We start from the raw sequence: 15,977 nt of genomic DNA, 5'->3' as shown, positions 1-15,977 counted from the left end.
TAGTTTTTAACAATTATCTATATGCATTCAAGCTAAAGGCGGTAGCTACTAATCAGCAGATTAACTGCCTGATTTGTGGTCTATACTTCTATGTGTTCATAAATCATGACTTTCAGTAGTTGTATAACAATATCAAGTTGCATCCTTTTTTGTAGTAGAGTTTTGTTTTCGTCATATTAAAGTCAAATGTTCCATGCATCATCAAATAGTCTTTTAAACACTGCCCAATACTGCCACCATCGCTTCGCCTATGCAGTAAGATCTCTCCAAGCATAATATGAATGTTAACATTAAACCAGTGATGCGTTATGCTAAAAAAGCACGGCTTCCTGTTAAACCACAGTAAATGTGAGGTATGAGTGAGAACTGCAGTCTAAAAAAATGGGCACCACCTCAAGCATTAGACACCTGCTAAAAACCACTATTACTGGGAGACAATGAGCACTGGAGGCCCCTGCTATAGTAACAACTACAGAAGCCCCAGGGCGGGTGCATCTATGGAGGAGGGAGTGCAAAAAACAGCCCCCAGAGACTACAAAGAGTTGCATGTTTTTACGTATAGTAATTGACTGTTGCCTCCTACTGCTTAGAGCACAGATGCTGCCAATGAGTTACTTTTAAGCTGGTATGACAACATACTAATAGGATTCAACGAGCACAGTACATATATGCTGCATACTGTAGATTGTAAACTCTCATGAACAGGACCCTCTCTACACTGTATCATTATTAGGTCACAATTCCTAATTATCCAGTGGAGAAGCTATCCAGGATTGGTCCCTTGTCAAAAGAGCCTGCGAGAGGTTTCCGGAGACCTCCGCCAGTTATATATCTACGGGCCCTTTTACTAGGGACATCTGGTAATTCTCCATGTTATAACCAGTTGTATCCTGTGTACACTGGGCCATATTCAATTAGAGGCGAAAAGCCTTTTTCACTTGTTTGTTCGAGAAAATTTTGCCTAAAAAAATGTCGCCAAATTCAATTCCAGAACAATTTCGCCTAAGCGGAAACTCGATGCATTGAATTCGCCAAAAAGATTCTCCAATCAATAGCAGGTGAAAAGAAGTGCAAAATCTTTATTTTGGGGTGCAAACGTGGGGAAACGAGTCAGAACCCTCGGGACAGCCCCCCCAAAAGACAAATCTGCAGAAAAAACAAAAACCTAAGAACACCCCAAAAAAAGACATGTCATTTTTGGAGTAAAAATGCAAAAAGTGGGGGGACAAGCATACAAACTAGCGAAATAGGCTTCTTGGTGGCTGCAAGTATGGGTCGGGTGTTTTTGGGAATGCAGGTGGGTTTTTCATGTTTTTTAAAAGTTGACTTTAGAGACATAAAAACATGCTAGCACCCATTTTCAAGTACCCCAAATTTGACTGGTTTATTTATTTTCACCAAAAAAATACTGCTTAATACTATTCTTCACCACTTTTACAAAAGACACCTAATAGCAAGCAATTTACACAACTTAAGTACTCAAAATAGTTTTATTAGGGCTATTAGTACACATCTATATTGATTTCCTATGTTAGTGCATCTTTTTCTGGGGTACAGACTGAATTCCCCAATTTTTTCAGTACTTTTCGCCTGTTCCGCATTCACCTAATTCCGTTTTCGCCTGTTTTGAAATTGAATTAGGCGAAAAGCAGGGACGCGCATGGAATAGTTTCACCACTGAAACAGGCAAATGAGGCGAAAAGTCGGAGAGGCGAAAATGTTCCTACTTTTCGTATCTAATTGAATACCTCTCTTTGTGTTTATTGTGAAGTTCACTATCATTGATCTGCTGTACTGATTTTTTTATATTGGATATTGTAAAGGAATAAACTGTGTGAATTTATTACACTATGGTGTTTGAATATTTTATTTTTTACATGTTATGAGTTGCACCCTTCAAGGGAAAGAACATTAGACCTACCAGCCAGTCTTGCTTACGACTGAAGGAAGTATATATTTTTCCATGAGTTTATGTCACTAGCGCAATTTTGTATTACTCAGAACTGGTCATGTAGAATCCTTCTGTATACAGTAGGTCATACAGCATATTTTTACCCTATTCTTTGCCAGGTAACGCCATCCTAATTTCATTTATATAAAGAAGGCTAACTGATGGGCGCATCAGAGGTCTGTAGTCGGCGGCCTAGAATACCCTATTGGTCCTGTCACCGAAAAGAACTCAAGGAAACAGGAAAAACACATAGAGTGGTGGGTATTCTTTGGTGATAAAACCTCTAACATATACAATGATATCTCAATATGAGATAAAAGGATATATAAAAATATCAAGTAGGCTGTAAACAATATATGCATAAAATCTTTTCAAAAACAATCCAATACACTTATGTATTTATAAAAAAAAACTACTTTAATTTTTATCCATATAAGATCTTACTCTTTAAAAAGGAAATGAAAACGTTTCAGAATGATATATAGGTGGTGTACATGAAAATACACTTATATAATATAATAGAGTTCATACCAAAGGTATAAACAGAGGGGCCCCTTGACACCCGGGCCATGAAACAATTCCGGACGTATATAACGGGGATGAGTATAAAGGGCAACAATGCTTACAATTTGACGTCTTTGTTTGGTGCACATAGTCACAGCCAACATGTTTCAACCATCTCTCTGGGTCTTTGTCAAGGCATATGTGATGTGTGGCAGGAGAGGGTTTATATACACTCATGTAGATTAATTTCCTATCTAGGACCTCAGGACAGGAAGCAGTGAATTTCATTAGTATAAATAATCTAAAAAGCTCTATAAACTACATAGGGACCAAGCTAATATAAATGAATCCCTCTTAATAGAAAAAACAGCTTAAAAGTCCACTTTTAAGGTGTAGAAAAATTAAAAAGAATCATAAGTATCGTTGGACCGGAAGTGATGTCACTTCCGGATATTCCATCTTCAAGAACGGTCTGTGGCTGTGGAGAAAGGTACCGGGTGCGACCAGGAAACTGAGAGTACAGGGGGCCTCCGGATGTGGGGCGCAACTGGCATGGTTGGAGTCTCACCTGAAGCGACTTCACTTCAGGTCCGACGGTTAACTCCATAGAAAACGCAAGCAACCATCAGAATTATTACAGTTCTTGGTGGTAAACAGGTGCTTATGTTTTGGGTAGTAGTAGGCAAGAGGTTGTAGTCCTTTGGAGGGAACACACGCTTGCCGGTGGTGCGTTGACATACGGCCGTGTCACTTCAGGTTTCCTCTGGATAGGCAGACAGGTACATGTACCACCATTTTTATTTGACCACAATAAAAATGGTGGTTTATGTACCCGTCTGCCCTTCCATAGAAAACCGGAAGTGACGTGGCCGTACGTCACCACATCCCCGGCAAACGTGTGTACCCTCCAAAGGACTACAATCTCTTGCCTACTGCCACCCTACTACCCAAAACACACGTGCCTGTTTATATATACACCAGGATCTAGTGACATTACTGTAGCACATTGTTTGCGGTCTAGTAATGTTACTGGTCACTTCTAAATGTGTATCACCATAGTTGAGAGTATATCATTAATGGCTTTACAATGGAAGGGTCCTTTCTCCTCATTTTCGGTTGCGTAATTATGCATTTTGTGGGTTGTAATTATATATCCATGTTAAATTGTTTCATGTCTGTATATATCTATACTGTTCACAGTATACCCTTGAAATCCAGGATGTGTTATTTGTCTATGTTCCTGACTCAGAAATGGATGATGGAGCACAGCCGCTGCATCTTTGCACGCCGCTGCTTGTGCTACAATATCCAGAAGCCGCAGGAGGTGTCTCAAGTAATAAAACGCCACTGCCGACTTCTCTGATCAGATGCTGCGTCCAGAGATGGAGCCATCGGACCAACTGTGTGACCATCAGTCATCTGAGTAACCCTCAGATTATTCAAGGTGGCCATGTAGTTCAAGCTGCTGGGGACAGTGAAGCTGCATCCAAGTATGCAGCCACTGGCCTCGGTATGCCCAGAAAACAAACCCGCCCCTTCCCTGCCAGCAAACAGTCGCAGCATGTCATTCATGCTGTGTGCGATCTCGCTGAACAAGATCTGCACATGCGCAGTTCTCACACCATCGGAGATGTACATAAACCATCGGATTTGAGTACATCTCTGAATCAGGCCCTCTGTACGTAGCTATGGTACTCTCGTGTGAAATGAAAGATAATAATAATAATAAGGAAAAGATATACAAGTGCACTCCTCAATCAGTCGTTATATTAGGTTTAAAAAGTAGCAGCTCCCACAGCAGGATCGGCTACCTGCTAAAAAGGTCAAAGAACATAGATAGATGTGGAGCGCTAGTTTAAAAAAACCAAACAGTGATAAAAACAATGTATTTATTCACAAAATAGCAATATATCAGACAATTAAAACAAATAAAATATAAATACAAAATATATATATATAGCCCAGTGCTGAGATCTCATCAAGCTCTATATAGAGCTTCCAAAATCCTTTCTTGGATAGCGGGCTCAGAAAAAATATCCAATTATTGATTTATATGGATAGTGGATGGTTAAATAATTCTGTTCTTCAGTAGACGCTTAACCAGCATATAAACCCCAGTTGACAATTTCAACCTTCAATGTGCATTATAAATGTATTGGGTTTAATCCACTTGTAGTGTCAAGAGTTCAGGCATATGAAACACTATGAATTGAGTGCTTAAGATTGTGTACTCACTGGTAGGAGTCTAGTGGAGACGTGCTCTCGACAGCTCGTCAGTGGGAGTGCAAGCAGGCTTTTGAGTTCGTTGGGCAATCCGGTATGGTCCGATGCAGTCACTCGTACAGCACTGAGTGATACGGCAGTAGCAGGGCTCCTGGTGTCTCCAGTAAGGGAACACTGAACATTCAGTGTGAAGTAGTCTCGGTCTGAGAAATGCCGGGATACAAGCACAGGTGGATCTGTGAGCGGGGTGAGCTGGAGCATTAGAGCTGATCAGGATCTCCGTCCTTTACACGTTTCTCCGGGAATAGCAACCACGGTTTCTTCAGAAGACATAATATGTTACCTTACCGGATTGCGCAACAAACTCAAAAGCCTGCTTGCACTCCCGCTGACGAGCAGTCGAGAGCACGTCTCCACTAGACTCCTACCAGTGAGTGCACAATCTTAAGCACTCAATTCATAGGGGTAAATTTACCAAGATGAGAGTTTTTAGAAATGGAGATGTTGCCCATAGCAACCAATCAGATTCTACTTAACATATAACTAGCACCTTCTAGAAGATAATAGCTAAAATCTGATTGGTTGCTATGGGCAACATCTCCACTTCTAAAAACTGTCATCTTAGTAAATTTATCCCATAGTGTTTCATTATTTATTTATTTATTAACAGTTTCTTATATAGTGCAACAAATTCCGTTGCGCTTTACAATTTGAATCAACATTAACATTATACTGGCTTGTAAAAGACATACATACATGACATACATAAGGGTAAGAGGGCCCTGCTCGCAAGCTTACAATCTATAGGGAAATAGGTGTTGATACACAAGGAGAGGTTTCATATGCCTGAACTCTTGACACTACAAGTGGATTAAACCCAATACATTATATTACACACTGAAGGTTTAAATTGTCAACTGGGGTTTATATGCTGGTTAAGCGTCTATTGAAGAACAGACAGAGAATCATTTAACCATCCACTATCCATATATGTCAGCAATTGGATATTTTTTCTGAGCCCTCTATCCAAGAAAGGATTTTGGAAGCTCTATATAGAGCTTGATCAGATCTCAGCACTGGATTATATAGATTTTGTATTTATATTTTATTTGTTATAATTGTCTGATATATTGCTATTTTGTGAATAAATACATTGTTTTTATCACGGTTTGGTTTTTTAAACCAGCACTCCACATCTATGTTCTTTAATAATAATAGTAATAATAATAATAAGGGCTGAATCCAATGTACAGATGACAGTTCCACTTTAAAAGTCAATGTCAAATACTGAAATAAAAGGTATTTTATGATGGGAATTCTATGGACAGGTCTCAGGTATCTAGTGTCACAAGCCGCTGCACTGAGAACGCAGGGCGAGGCGAACTATGGGCGATCGTTCGCTGAACTCTTCCCCATCAGCTGTCCATCATCCTTGGTCTGTCCTGGATTGGCTCCTGTGGCTATTTCCTGCTGGTGCGAAGGCTGCTCCGGTGCCGGTGATAACGTTTCTCCTGTTTCCGGTTGTGGTGTTGTCTCCTGTTATCCAATCGAGTACCCAGTCTTCCTGTCAGCTTTTGTTATCTGCCTTTTGTGTCATCTAGGCGGCATGGTCCGCATATCTACTATCTGCCGTTCTGTCATCCTGGCGGCTTGGTCTGCATATCCACGATCTGCCGTTTGTGTCATCCAGGCGGCAAAGACAGCACTCAGTATCCAGAGTGCACAGTTCAGCGTCCAGCTGCTTGTGTCAACCCGGCAGCACAGGCCGCAATCCAGCGTCCAAAGTACGCAATCCTGCGCACCACCGCCAGTGTCAACCTGGCGACACAGGTCCCTCATCAGACTAGCTCTCAAGGCTGTTACTCGGCCCAAAGGCCACATCTTGCTCTACGGCCCACAGGCCACAACATGACAAGGCTTACCAGCCCTCAAAGCTGCTACCCAGCCCAAAGGCCACATCTTGCTCTACAGCCCACAGGCCACAGCGTACCAAGGCTTAACAGCCCTCAATATATAAAGAGATTAGAATGCTGCGCACAAACTATTCACTAATCATATACCGATATGAAACCCACTCATAAGAAGGTGATGGTCTGGTGCATATATGTATAAAATAAATGATTTTACTAATAATGATTTGCACATAAATACATACATATATAACCACATGTAATCAGGATAGAACTAGCATTAAACACCAATCATGAACAGTGGAGGGGACAACAGTTCTGTTTAACTGCTGGATCAAATCCACTGATGAATGTGAAGCGTCCTGTCCGTAGCACACCCTCATATAAATGTCAATCAATTGATAGGAATCTGTAATTGCTGAGTGATAAACACTGAAGAGACTGCGGCGTCCCGCTTGTCTCGTGGGTAAGTCTACCTGCAGTGGGTGAGGGGAATGCGTGCCCCAGAGTCCTTCTTGTAGCTATGTTGCCCGGGATGTCTTCTTGGGGTCCGGGGATGGCTGGCTAAGGCATACGGCGGGGATCTCTCTGTACTCCAGTATTACCAGTGGCGCAGGTGACTGTCAGTGCTCCTGTCCCCAGGAGGACCGTCTCCGTGCATCAAGGTGTACCTACGATCGCGGGAGCGAGTGCCGGCGACTGCGGCTCCTGAGAGCCGAGGCCGTGGACAACCCTCCTCTACAGAGGATACTCACCCGGGGAGCCCAGCTGCCGTTCACCGTTGCCCTCTTGGTGGTAGCGTCAGCGCGCTTGTAGGGAAACTTCCAGTCCCGGTCTTCTCGTGATCTTGACAACAAGTCTGTGGTGGCGGGTGGCAGAACCAGAGCGGATCAAATCCTGTGTGAGTGGCGGCACCCGGCGCGTTCTCTCTGGGGATCACGAGAAGACCGGGACCGGAAGTTCCCCTACAAGCGCGGGTTTCATATCGGTATATAATTAGGGAATAGGTTGTGCGCAGCATTCTAATCTATTTATATATTGGCATTGGATGCAGTCGACGTCCCTGAGTGCAGCAGCACACCAATAGAGGATCCCAGTCACACCACTTGCGCAGGTCACTACCTTTTTATCATTTACCAGCCCTCAAGGCTGCTGCACGGGCCAAAGGCCACATCTCATCTCACTACCCTCGGGTCACGACTAGTCAAAGACTCACCAATCCTCAAGACTGTTGTTTAGCCCAAAGGCTACATCAACTTCTTCAGCCCTCGGGCCACAACTGCCAGCCATCAACGCTGCTCGACGGCTACAGCTAGCCAAGTGTTCCAGGCCTCAAGGCTGTTGCTGGACTCATACTCTTTAATATATACCCAAATCTTAACATCAAGAGACTAAGGGCCTGATTCAGAGCCGGACGCTCTGACAGAGCGCTCGCTCTGAATCAGGGCCGGTCTTTTTTTTTTTAAGAACGGCCTCCTGGCCGCTCGCATGACCACCCACAGCTATAGCGAGAGGCCATGATGATAGTCACGATGGTCGCGACCATCGGGCTTGCGACGACACCCTTGTGGTAGGCAAGCCCCAGAGAGCTTTCGGCTCTAACAGAAAGCTCTCCCACTGACATCACTTGTGATGTCAGTGGGGCCGCACCCAGACAGTAGGCGTTCTCATGGTAACGCCTGCGTCTGGGCAGCCACCCCCCGGCCCGCACACCAAAGGGGGCGTGCTTTCACTCAACATCAACAGCACACCCCCTTTGGTGCGAGACCCGGAGCGACGGATTGCCCGTCGCTATACAGGTCTCGCGCAAGCACACGATGGCCACCATCGACCCGGTTGCGAGTGCTCAGTGCTTGCGACCGGGTCTGAATCAGGCCCTAAGAACATTGGTATTTCCAGTGAGTAAATATTATCAAGAGATAAGGCTTTTTGGATCACAATGTAAATGCCCGTTATAGAGGATCCCGATTCCATCTCTGCAAAAAAAACTCAATATAAAATACCACAAGAAAGTTACTGAATAATATTTGTTCCTAAAGCTACAAATAAACAGAAAATACAGTAGTGCAAGTGGTTTGTGCAGAAAAACAATGCCTGTTGTAAAAATGCTTTTACGGTATACACTCTGCTATTCATAAGTCCATTTAAGCTTCTTTATTTCATCTAGTTAATGCACGGCTGTAAAGATCTGTAGGAGTGGATGAGGCAACAAACCCTCATAACCAGTGACAGATACCCTGAAAGAAGACCATAAATACAGTAGAATACTGTACACGGTGCTCTGATTTTCCAGGTTCATAACATACACATTTATCTGTAAGGATTTTACGATGAATAATAGTGACTGTAACAAAGCATGACCTTACTAATGCACCTGTCTCCTGCACTCATTTGTAGCCTAAGCCCAGTGGTTAAAGTAGGCCGGAACGGGGCGGTACTGTGTTCCATCACTTCTATTTGGAGACAGAACCAGTTCCACCTCCTTCGGCCCACCTTAGCCCAGCGCCGCAGGAAGGCTCCATTTGCCGGAGACTGGAGCTCACTCCTGAGCTCCGGCTTCCCCCACGGGCACTATGGGAGAGACGTCATGACGTCTCTCACATAGTTCCAAGGAGCAGCCAGGTGGACCAGACAGCAGCAGACGCAGGAGCCGGGCTTAAGGTAAGTATTGTGTATTTTTGTGTGTGTGCGCCACCATTACAGTGGACATTTCTATTGGGGGTCACCATTACAGTGGACATTTCTATTGGGGGTCACCATTACAGTGGACATTTCTATTGGGGGTCACCATTACAGTGGATGATGATGATACTACTACTACTACTACTACTACTACTACTGGGAGCATTACTACAGAGGCATTACCACTGGGGGTGCTACTACAAGGAGCATTACTAAAGGGGCATTACTACAGGGGGCATTGCATAGGGGTCACCACTCCTGGGGCACTACTACTTTGGGCTCTGCATAAGGAGTACTACCACTGTGGGCACTGTATAAGGGACACTACTATGTGGTGTAATGTGAATCAGGGGCACTATGGAGCTCATTCAGACCCGCTCGCTAAGATGCATACTCTCGCTGCTGCTGATGGTATGCAGTGTGTATGCATTGTACGTATGCATCACAGTGCGCATGTGCATACCTTAGCGAAAGTTCGCAATGCATTCGCTCGCTGCACATAGATAGCCCAGCAGAGTGAGTGACAGGGGAAGCTGTTTGTAGGTGGTAACAGTGGCTGCCCATTAAAAACGGGGGAGTGGATGTGCAAATGCAGGCGTACCTGAGCATCTCAACGGCGTTTTAGAGGTGTGCATAATTATAAGACAGCATCATAGTACACGTCACCTGGTTTGTTTTTACACTGAAGTGCTTGCGGCAGGGTATGGTCAACCTCAAGCGCTGCGATCACATCCGATGTAGTTTTGGTTGCATACACTTCCTGGATATGACGTGCATAAGTGGGCGTCTTAAAACAGGTTGGTGGGTGTCGGCATACACTATCTGATCGCGCTCTAAGAAATACTGGGCGCACTAATGCATTGCTGTGCAGTAGCACTGCCTACGCAATTTGAATACACATCGTGCGAGCAATCGCATCTAGCGAGCGGCTCTGAATCAGGCCCTATGTGCAGTGTAATGTGAATAATATTGTGCTACTGCATGGCGTAATTTGCATTGGGAATACTATTGTGTGACTACACCCCTGTCTTATGAGATCACGCCCCTTTTTTCGGTGAAGATGTGTCGTAATACACCTATGCCATATGGTGCGTGACGCCTGGCGCAATTCCCATGCTGTGTACTTTTGCCTCAAGTTTGATACTCTTTCCTTCATTGTGCTACTTTTTCTTCAATTCTGCATCTTAGTTTGCAAACAGTGTACTGCGTGCTTAGGATTCGTTTTCTAGTTGCAAAGAAATTGGTATAAAGCACAGATTAGGTAATGATGCATGGGGCGAGTCACTCATATCGGACCTGTCTTTAGCCCGTATAACCTGGATTGTGCACTTTTTCCCCTATTTTGCTACTTTTTCCTTCATTGAGATACTATTTCCTCAATTTTGCAGAGATGGACGCTGTTAGCATTGGTGCTGCGTCTTTGGACGAGGCAGTGATGCTGACATATGCTAATGCAGCAGGAGGTGTGTGAGGAGAAAAGATGCCTCCTGACAGCATTGCAGATCCCAGTGCTGTGTCCTAAAACGCAGCACATTGGATCATCTGCGACACTGCGGTCATTTGAGTCACCTTGAAGTAACTCAGATTGGCCCTTGCAGCTCCGTTGCCAAGGCCAGAAAGTCTTCGGTCTTTCCATCCATCGGGTTTGCGTACATCTCCTAAAGAGGTCCCTAGTTCGCTTAGTGTACTAGAGTCTTAGAATTAGTATTTTGGTGCAGCTACGTTGCAAAGTCTGTGGCATGATAAACCACCTTTGGTGCGATATGAGGAAGAGTGTACATGGACACATCTGTAGCTGCACCATAAGACGTGTTGTACAAAATATACCATGTGTAATATAACTTTCTTACAGGGTTAAAGTGTGGTCCCATAACAGAGAGGGAAGTGGTTAGTGCTGCCTATACATAGTATTAATGTTACAATTCTGCAATAATTATACAGTCAGGTGCATAAATCTTGGGACATTGACAGAATTTTCATATTTTGGCCTCTATTCACCACCACAATGGCTTTGAAATTAAACAAACAAGATGTGCTTTAACTGCAGACTTTCAGATTTAATTTGAGGGTAATTACATCCAAATCAGGTGAACGGTGTAGGAATTAAAACGTTTTCTATATGTGCCTCCCATTTTTTAAGGGGCCAAAAGTAATGGGACAAACTAAACAATCCTAAATTTAAACTTTCACTTTTTAATACTTTGTTGCAAATCCCTTGCAGGCAATTACAGCCTGAAGTCTGGAACGCAAAGACATCCCAGAAGCTAGGTTTCATCCCTGGTGATGCTCTGCCAGGCCTCTACGGCAAATGTCTTCAGTTCCTGCTTGTTTTTGGGGCATTTTCCCTTCAGTTTTGTCTTCATCAAGTGAAATGCATACTCAATTGGATTCAGGTCAGGGGATTGACTTGGCCATTGCATAACATTCCACTTTTTAGCCTTAAAAACTCTTTGGTTGCTTTTGCAGTATGCTTCGGGTCATTGTCCATCTGCACTGTGAAGCACTGTCCAATGAGTTCTGAAGCATTTGACTGAATATGAGCATACAAAATTGCCCGAAACACTTCAGAATTCATTCTGCTGCTTTTGTCAGCAGTCACATCATCAATAAATACAAGTGAACCAGTTCCATTGGCAGCAATACATGCCCACACCATGACACTATCACCACCATGCTTCACTGATGAGTTGGTATGTTTTGGATCATGAGCAGTTCCTTTCCTTCTCCATACTCTTCTCTTCCCATCACTCTGGAACAAGTTGATCTTTGTCTCATCTGTCCATAGGATGTTGTTCCAGAACTGTAATGGCTTTTTTAGATGTTGTTTGGCAAACTCTAATCTGGTCTTCCTGTTTTTGAGGCTCACCAATGGTTTACATCTTGTGGTGAACCCTCTACATTCACTCTTGTGAAGTCTTCTCTTGATTGTTGACTTTGACACATATCCACCTACCTCCTGGAGAGTGTTCTTGATTTGGCCAACTGTTGTGAAGAGGTTTTTCTTCACCAGGGAAATAATTCTTATGTCATCCACCACAGTTGTTTTCCATGCTCTTCCGGGTCTTTTGGTGTTGCTGAGCTCTCCGGTGTGTTCTTTCTTTTTAAGAAAGTTCCAAACAGTTGATTTGGCTACACCTAATGTTTTTGCTATATCTTGGATGGGTTTGTTTTGATTTTTCAGCCTAATGATTGCTTGCTTCACTGATAGTGACAGCTCTTTGGATCTCATATTGAGAGTTGACAGCAACTGATTCCAAATGCAAATGTCACACCTAGAATCAACTCCAGACCTTTTACCTGCTTATTGATAATGAAATAACGAGGGAATAGCCCACACCTGTCCATGAAATAGCTTTTGAGTTGATAGTCCCATTACTTTTGGCCCCTTAAAAAGTGGGAGGCACATATAGAAACCGTTGTAATTCCTACACCGTTCACCTGATTTGGATGTAATTACCCTCAAATTAAATCTGAAAGTCTGCAGTTAAAGCACATCTTGTTTGTTTCATTTCAAAGCCAATGTGGTGGTGAATAGAGGCAAAAATATGAAAATTCTGTCAATGTCCCAATATTTATGCACCTGACTGTATATAATAACAGTCTGGTATAGAGAGTGAAATTGAATTCAATTTAGAGAGACTCCTCCATATCCCCATCAGAAAGGGACAACTCCGAGACAGAACAACACGGCAATACTGCGTGTATAATACAGACTTCCGATAAATATGAACAATGGCAAACAAGAGAAGCCTCAGAACACAGACAGTTTACTAACATCAAAATAAAAAAACACCAGGCTGTTACCCACCGTGAAAACACAAGGGCCTCAGAGAAACACTTTTGAAGGTATAAAGACAGATGAAATAGTACAAAAAATGCATTCAAGTTTCAGTTGCTCTGAGTCACGAGGTATTTGGTGATCCACATTTCCAGTGACAGTGAGGATCAACCTAGTATTTCAAAGAACATCTCCTTTCATAATTGCAAGTATGTTACATTATTTTTTAATGAATTAAAGTTAGTAAACTATCTTGATATTGGCTTTATATCTTCGTTTTCAGCCATTGGCCTCCATTTTCATTTAATTTAATTTCTTACATTGTTTATTAAAGTTTAGTACTTAAACTAAAAGCATAATGGCACCGCTAAGCCAGTTATATTGAAAAGTTAGTGCATACAGTACAAAAGTTAGTGCAACTGTAGTTAATATAAGCATGGAGTGTGTTGAGTGTCATTATAATTCGGGACACTGGAGCTGATTCAGACCCACTCGCTAGGATGCGATCGCTTGAAGGTGGCCGATATTTGCAATCTGCGCATGCATATGTATCGCAATGCGCGTGTGCAAACCACTGAGAAAGATCAGGAAGCGCTCGCTCGCCCAGCATAGACAGCCCAGCAGTTGAATGAGTGACAGGAGAGGCCGTTTGTGGGTAGTAACAGGGGCAGGCCAGTAGAAACGGGGGAGTGGAGGTATGAACGCAGGCGTGCCTGAGTGTTACATCGCCATATCAGAGGCGTGCATAATTAACAGGCAGCGTCATAGTACACGTCATCTGGTTGTATTATTAGTGTTACTGCTCAGGAGTGGCCAGTTATGAGTATATAAAAACACATACCTTTCCTATGAATATTCTGGCAAACTGTGAAAGCACTGCATGTCCCAGCATGAGGCATATCAATCGTGAGCGAGCCCACTCCATCCAGAAACTCCACTCAAAGTCTGTCCCATCCTTAAATAAAAGCAGACACTGTATTTCAAACCTCTTTACCACACTATAACACATACGTGATGATGAAGCTTTTGGTAAATATTACATATAATAGAATAATATAAACTGTGACTTCTGATGATCGGAGAGTTCTAATGTCATTGCTTCTGTGCTCATTAGTTAGTCTCGTGTATTAGAGAGAATAAGGCACCTACTGCTTCACACTATTACATGTGTTTGAAGGCACCTTGGAATTATGTAACCTCTTAAACAGATTTTATACAGTCTCTTGGCGACTTAGGGAGAGATGTATTAAGCCTACGAAACAAGTGGAGAAGTTGTCCATACCAACCAATCGTATACTAGTTAGCATGTATCAAGTACATTCTAGAAAATAATAGGTAGAAGCTGATTGGTTGTTTTGGGAAATTTCTACACTTGTCCACTCTTTAGAAGGTTTCATGCCATTGGCGTATTTTTAATGGGTGCGGGTCCTCTGCGGCACCATCTTCCCAGTGACATCTTCGGGTAGATGGCGCCACGCCTTGAAAGCAAAGACTCTGACACTGTGCCAGAGCCTTTGCTGTCTTGTGTGCATGCGCCACCTTCCTGAAGTCGTCACTGGTAAGATGGCGCCATGAAGGAGGAGGGACCTGTATGTGGCACACCGCACAAGGTAAGATGCGATGCTTGGGGGAGGCCCACTGCTCAGAAAAGGGGGCCTGTTGCACACGGACCACCTTGGCCGTTAATATGCATTTGCTTGATACGTCTCCCTCTTGGTGATGATTTGACTCCACATGTACCTACACAGAGGGCCTGATTCATTACGGATCACAACTGCGATTGCAATAGCGATTACGCACGCAGTATCACTGCGATAGTATGATAATCCTATGCGATCGCAATGCCGTTACAGCACAACATAAGGACGCCCACTTTACCTTACACACATCCGTAATACTTAGCAAGACTGCGAAACCATCGGTAACATCGAGTACAATCACAGCCTCTCGCACAAGCTCTGAACTTACTCAGGAATTGCTAACCTTGTCGCACGCAGTGAGTACACAAGCTGTGTATGGCATCGCAGTGGATAATTTATGCATGCAACGGCATTCAAACGCACTGGCACACCTGCGTTTCGCCGACCACCCCCTCCCCCCTCAAACAGTACTTCCTGTCAATCACTTTGCGATGGATCTCTGTCCAGATCGCAGTGGCCGGTTTGCGCACGTGCTCTGTGATGCATATGCATGTGCAGTACACAGCAATTGGCCGATTGTGTGTATATTCGCAGTTGCGATCCTTGCTGAATCAGGCCCCGAGTCACAAACTATAACTATAAGGCTTCAGCAGAGGAGGCCCTCTCCCTGTACATAGTGCCAGCCAAATTGACTGAATCTGGGACACATTTCACCATACAAACAGAAGGCCAATATAGACCTACAGTATACCAGCAATCAAAGGTTGGTTGCAATGGCTATCTGTCCCTTGCCAAGAGCCTACTTGGTGACCAGATGCCATTAGTTTTGTTTATCTGTGCTAAAACAAAATTTCATTTGGCAGTGAAAGATAAAGCGTGCGCCCTTTTAGGGGTATCCTCATATGCAGGATGGTCCGCAGACGTTTCCTATCCCCACAAATATTTGGCTTAAGTGGCAAGAAGTTGGACTTTAATGTGAAACATATACGTTTGCATTGTGCACATCTTATAATGTTTCACCTGCAAACCTAAGTGCATATGTCGTTTCTGAAGGTGACCCCAGCACCTTAGAGAGTTTTACGCACTTATTAGAGGTGGCTGTTGGCAGAATTCATTGACAACATCTGCATCACAAGAAAAAACTAATCTTGTAATTTACAAGTTATTCCATGATAAATTTGTAAGAAGTCATCTTAACATGTCTATTTTCTGCTGCAAGCTTATTAACTAGAACAGAAATGCCGACATTTAACCCGTTTAATGAGGTTTCTGAGACTGCGCTTAATTAC

General features: G+C 43.4%; 1 protein-coding gene across 3 annotated transcripts in view; it reads right to left on the bottom strand.

The window, feature by feature from the left end:
• Nucleotides 1–15,977, bottom strand: part of HHAT (hedgehog acyltransferase) — a 477,149-nt gene that overhangs the window by 410,539 nt on the left and 50,633 nt on the right. For all 3 annotated transcript variants that reach the window (XM_088477541.1, XM_088477539.1, XM_088477540.1), the window contains exon 4: nucleotides 13,890–14,003. In XM_088477541.1, the coding sequence (XP_088333667.1) occupies nucleotides 13,890–14,003 (114 nt within the window). The remainder of the gene's footprint in view (nucleotides 1–13,889; nucleotides 14,004–15,977) is intronic.

This window comes from Taudactylus pleione, unplaced genomic scaffold, assembly GCF_031769625.1.
Source record: "Taudactylus pleione unplaced genomic scaffold, aTauple2 ptg000201l, whole genome shotgun sequence".
Classification (NCBI taxonomy): domain Eukaryota; kingdom Metazoa; phylum Chordata; class Amphibia; order Anura; family Myobatrachidae; genus Taudactylus; species Taudactylus pleione.
The sequence above is the reverse complement of the archived record's forward strand: the minus strand, read 5'-3'. Positions and strand labels throughout refer to the sequence as shown.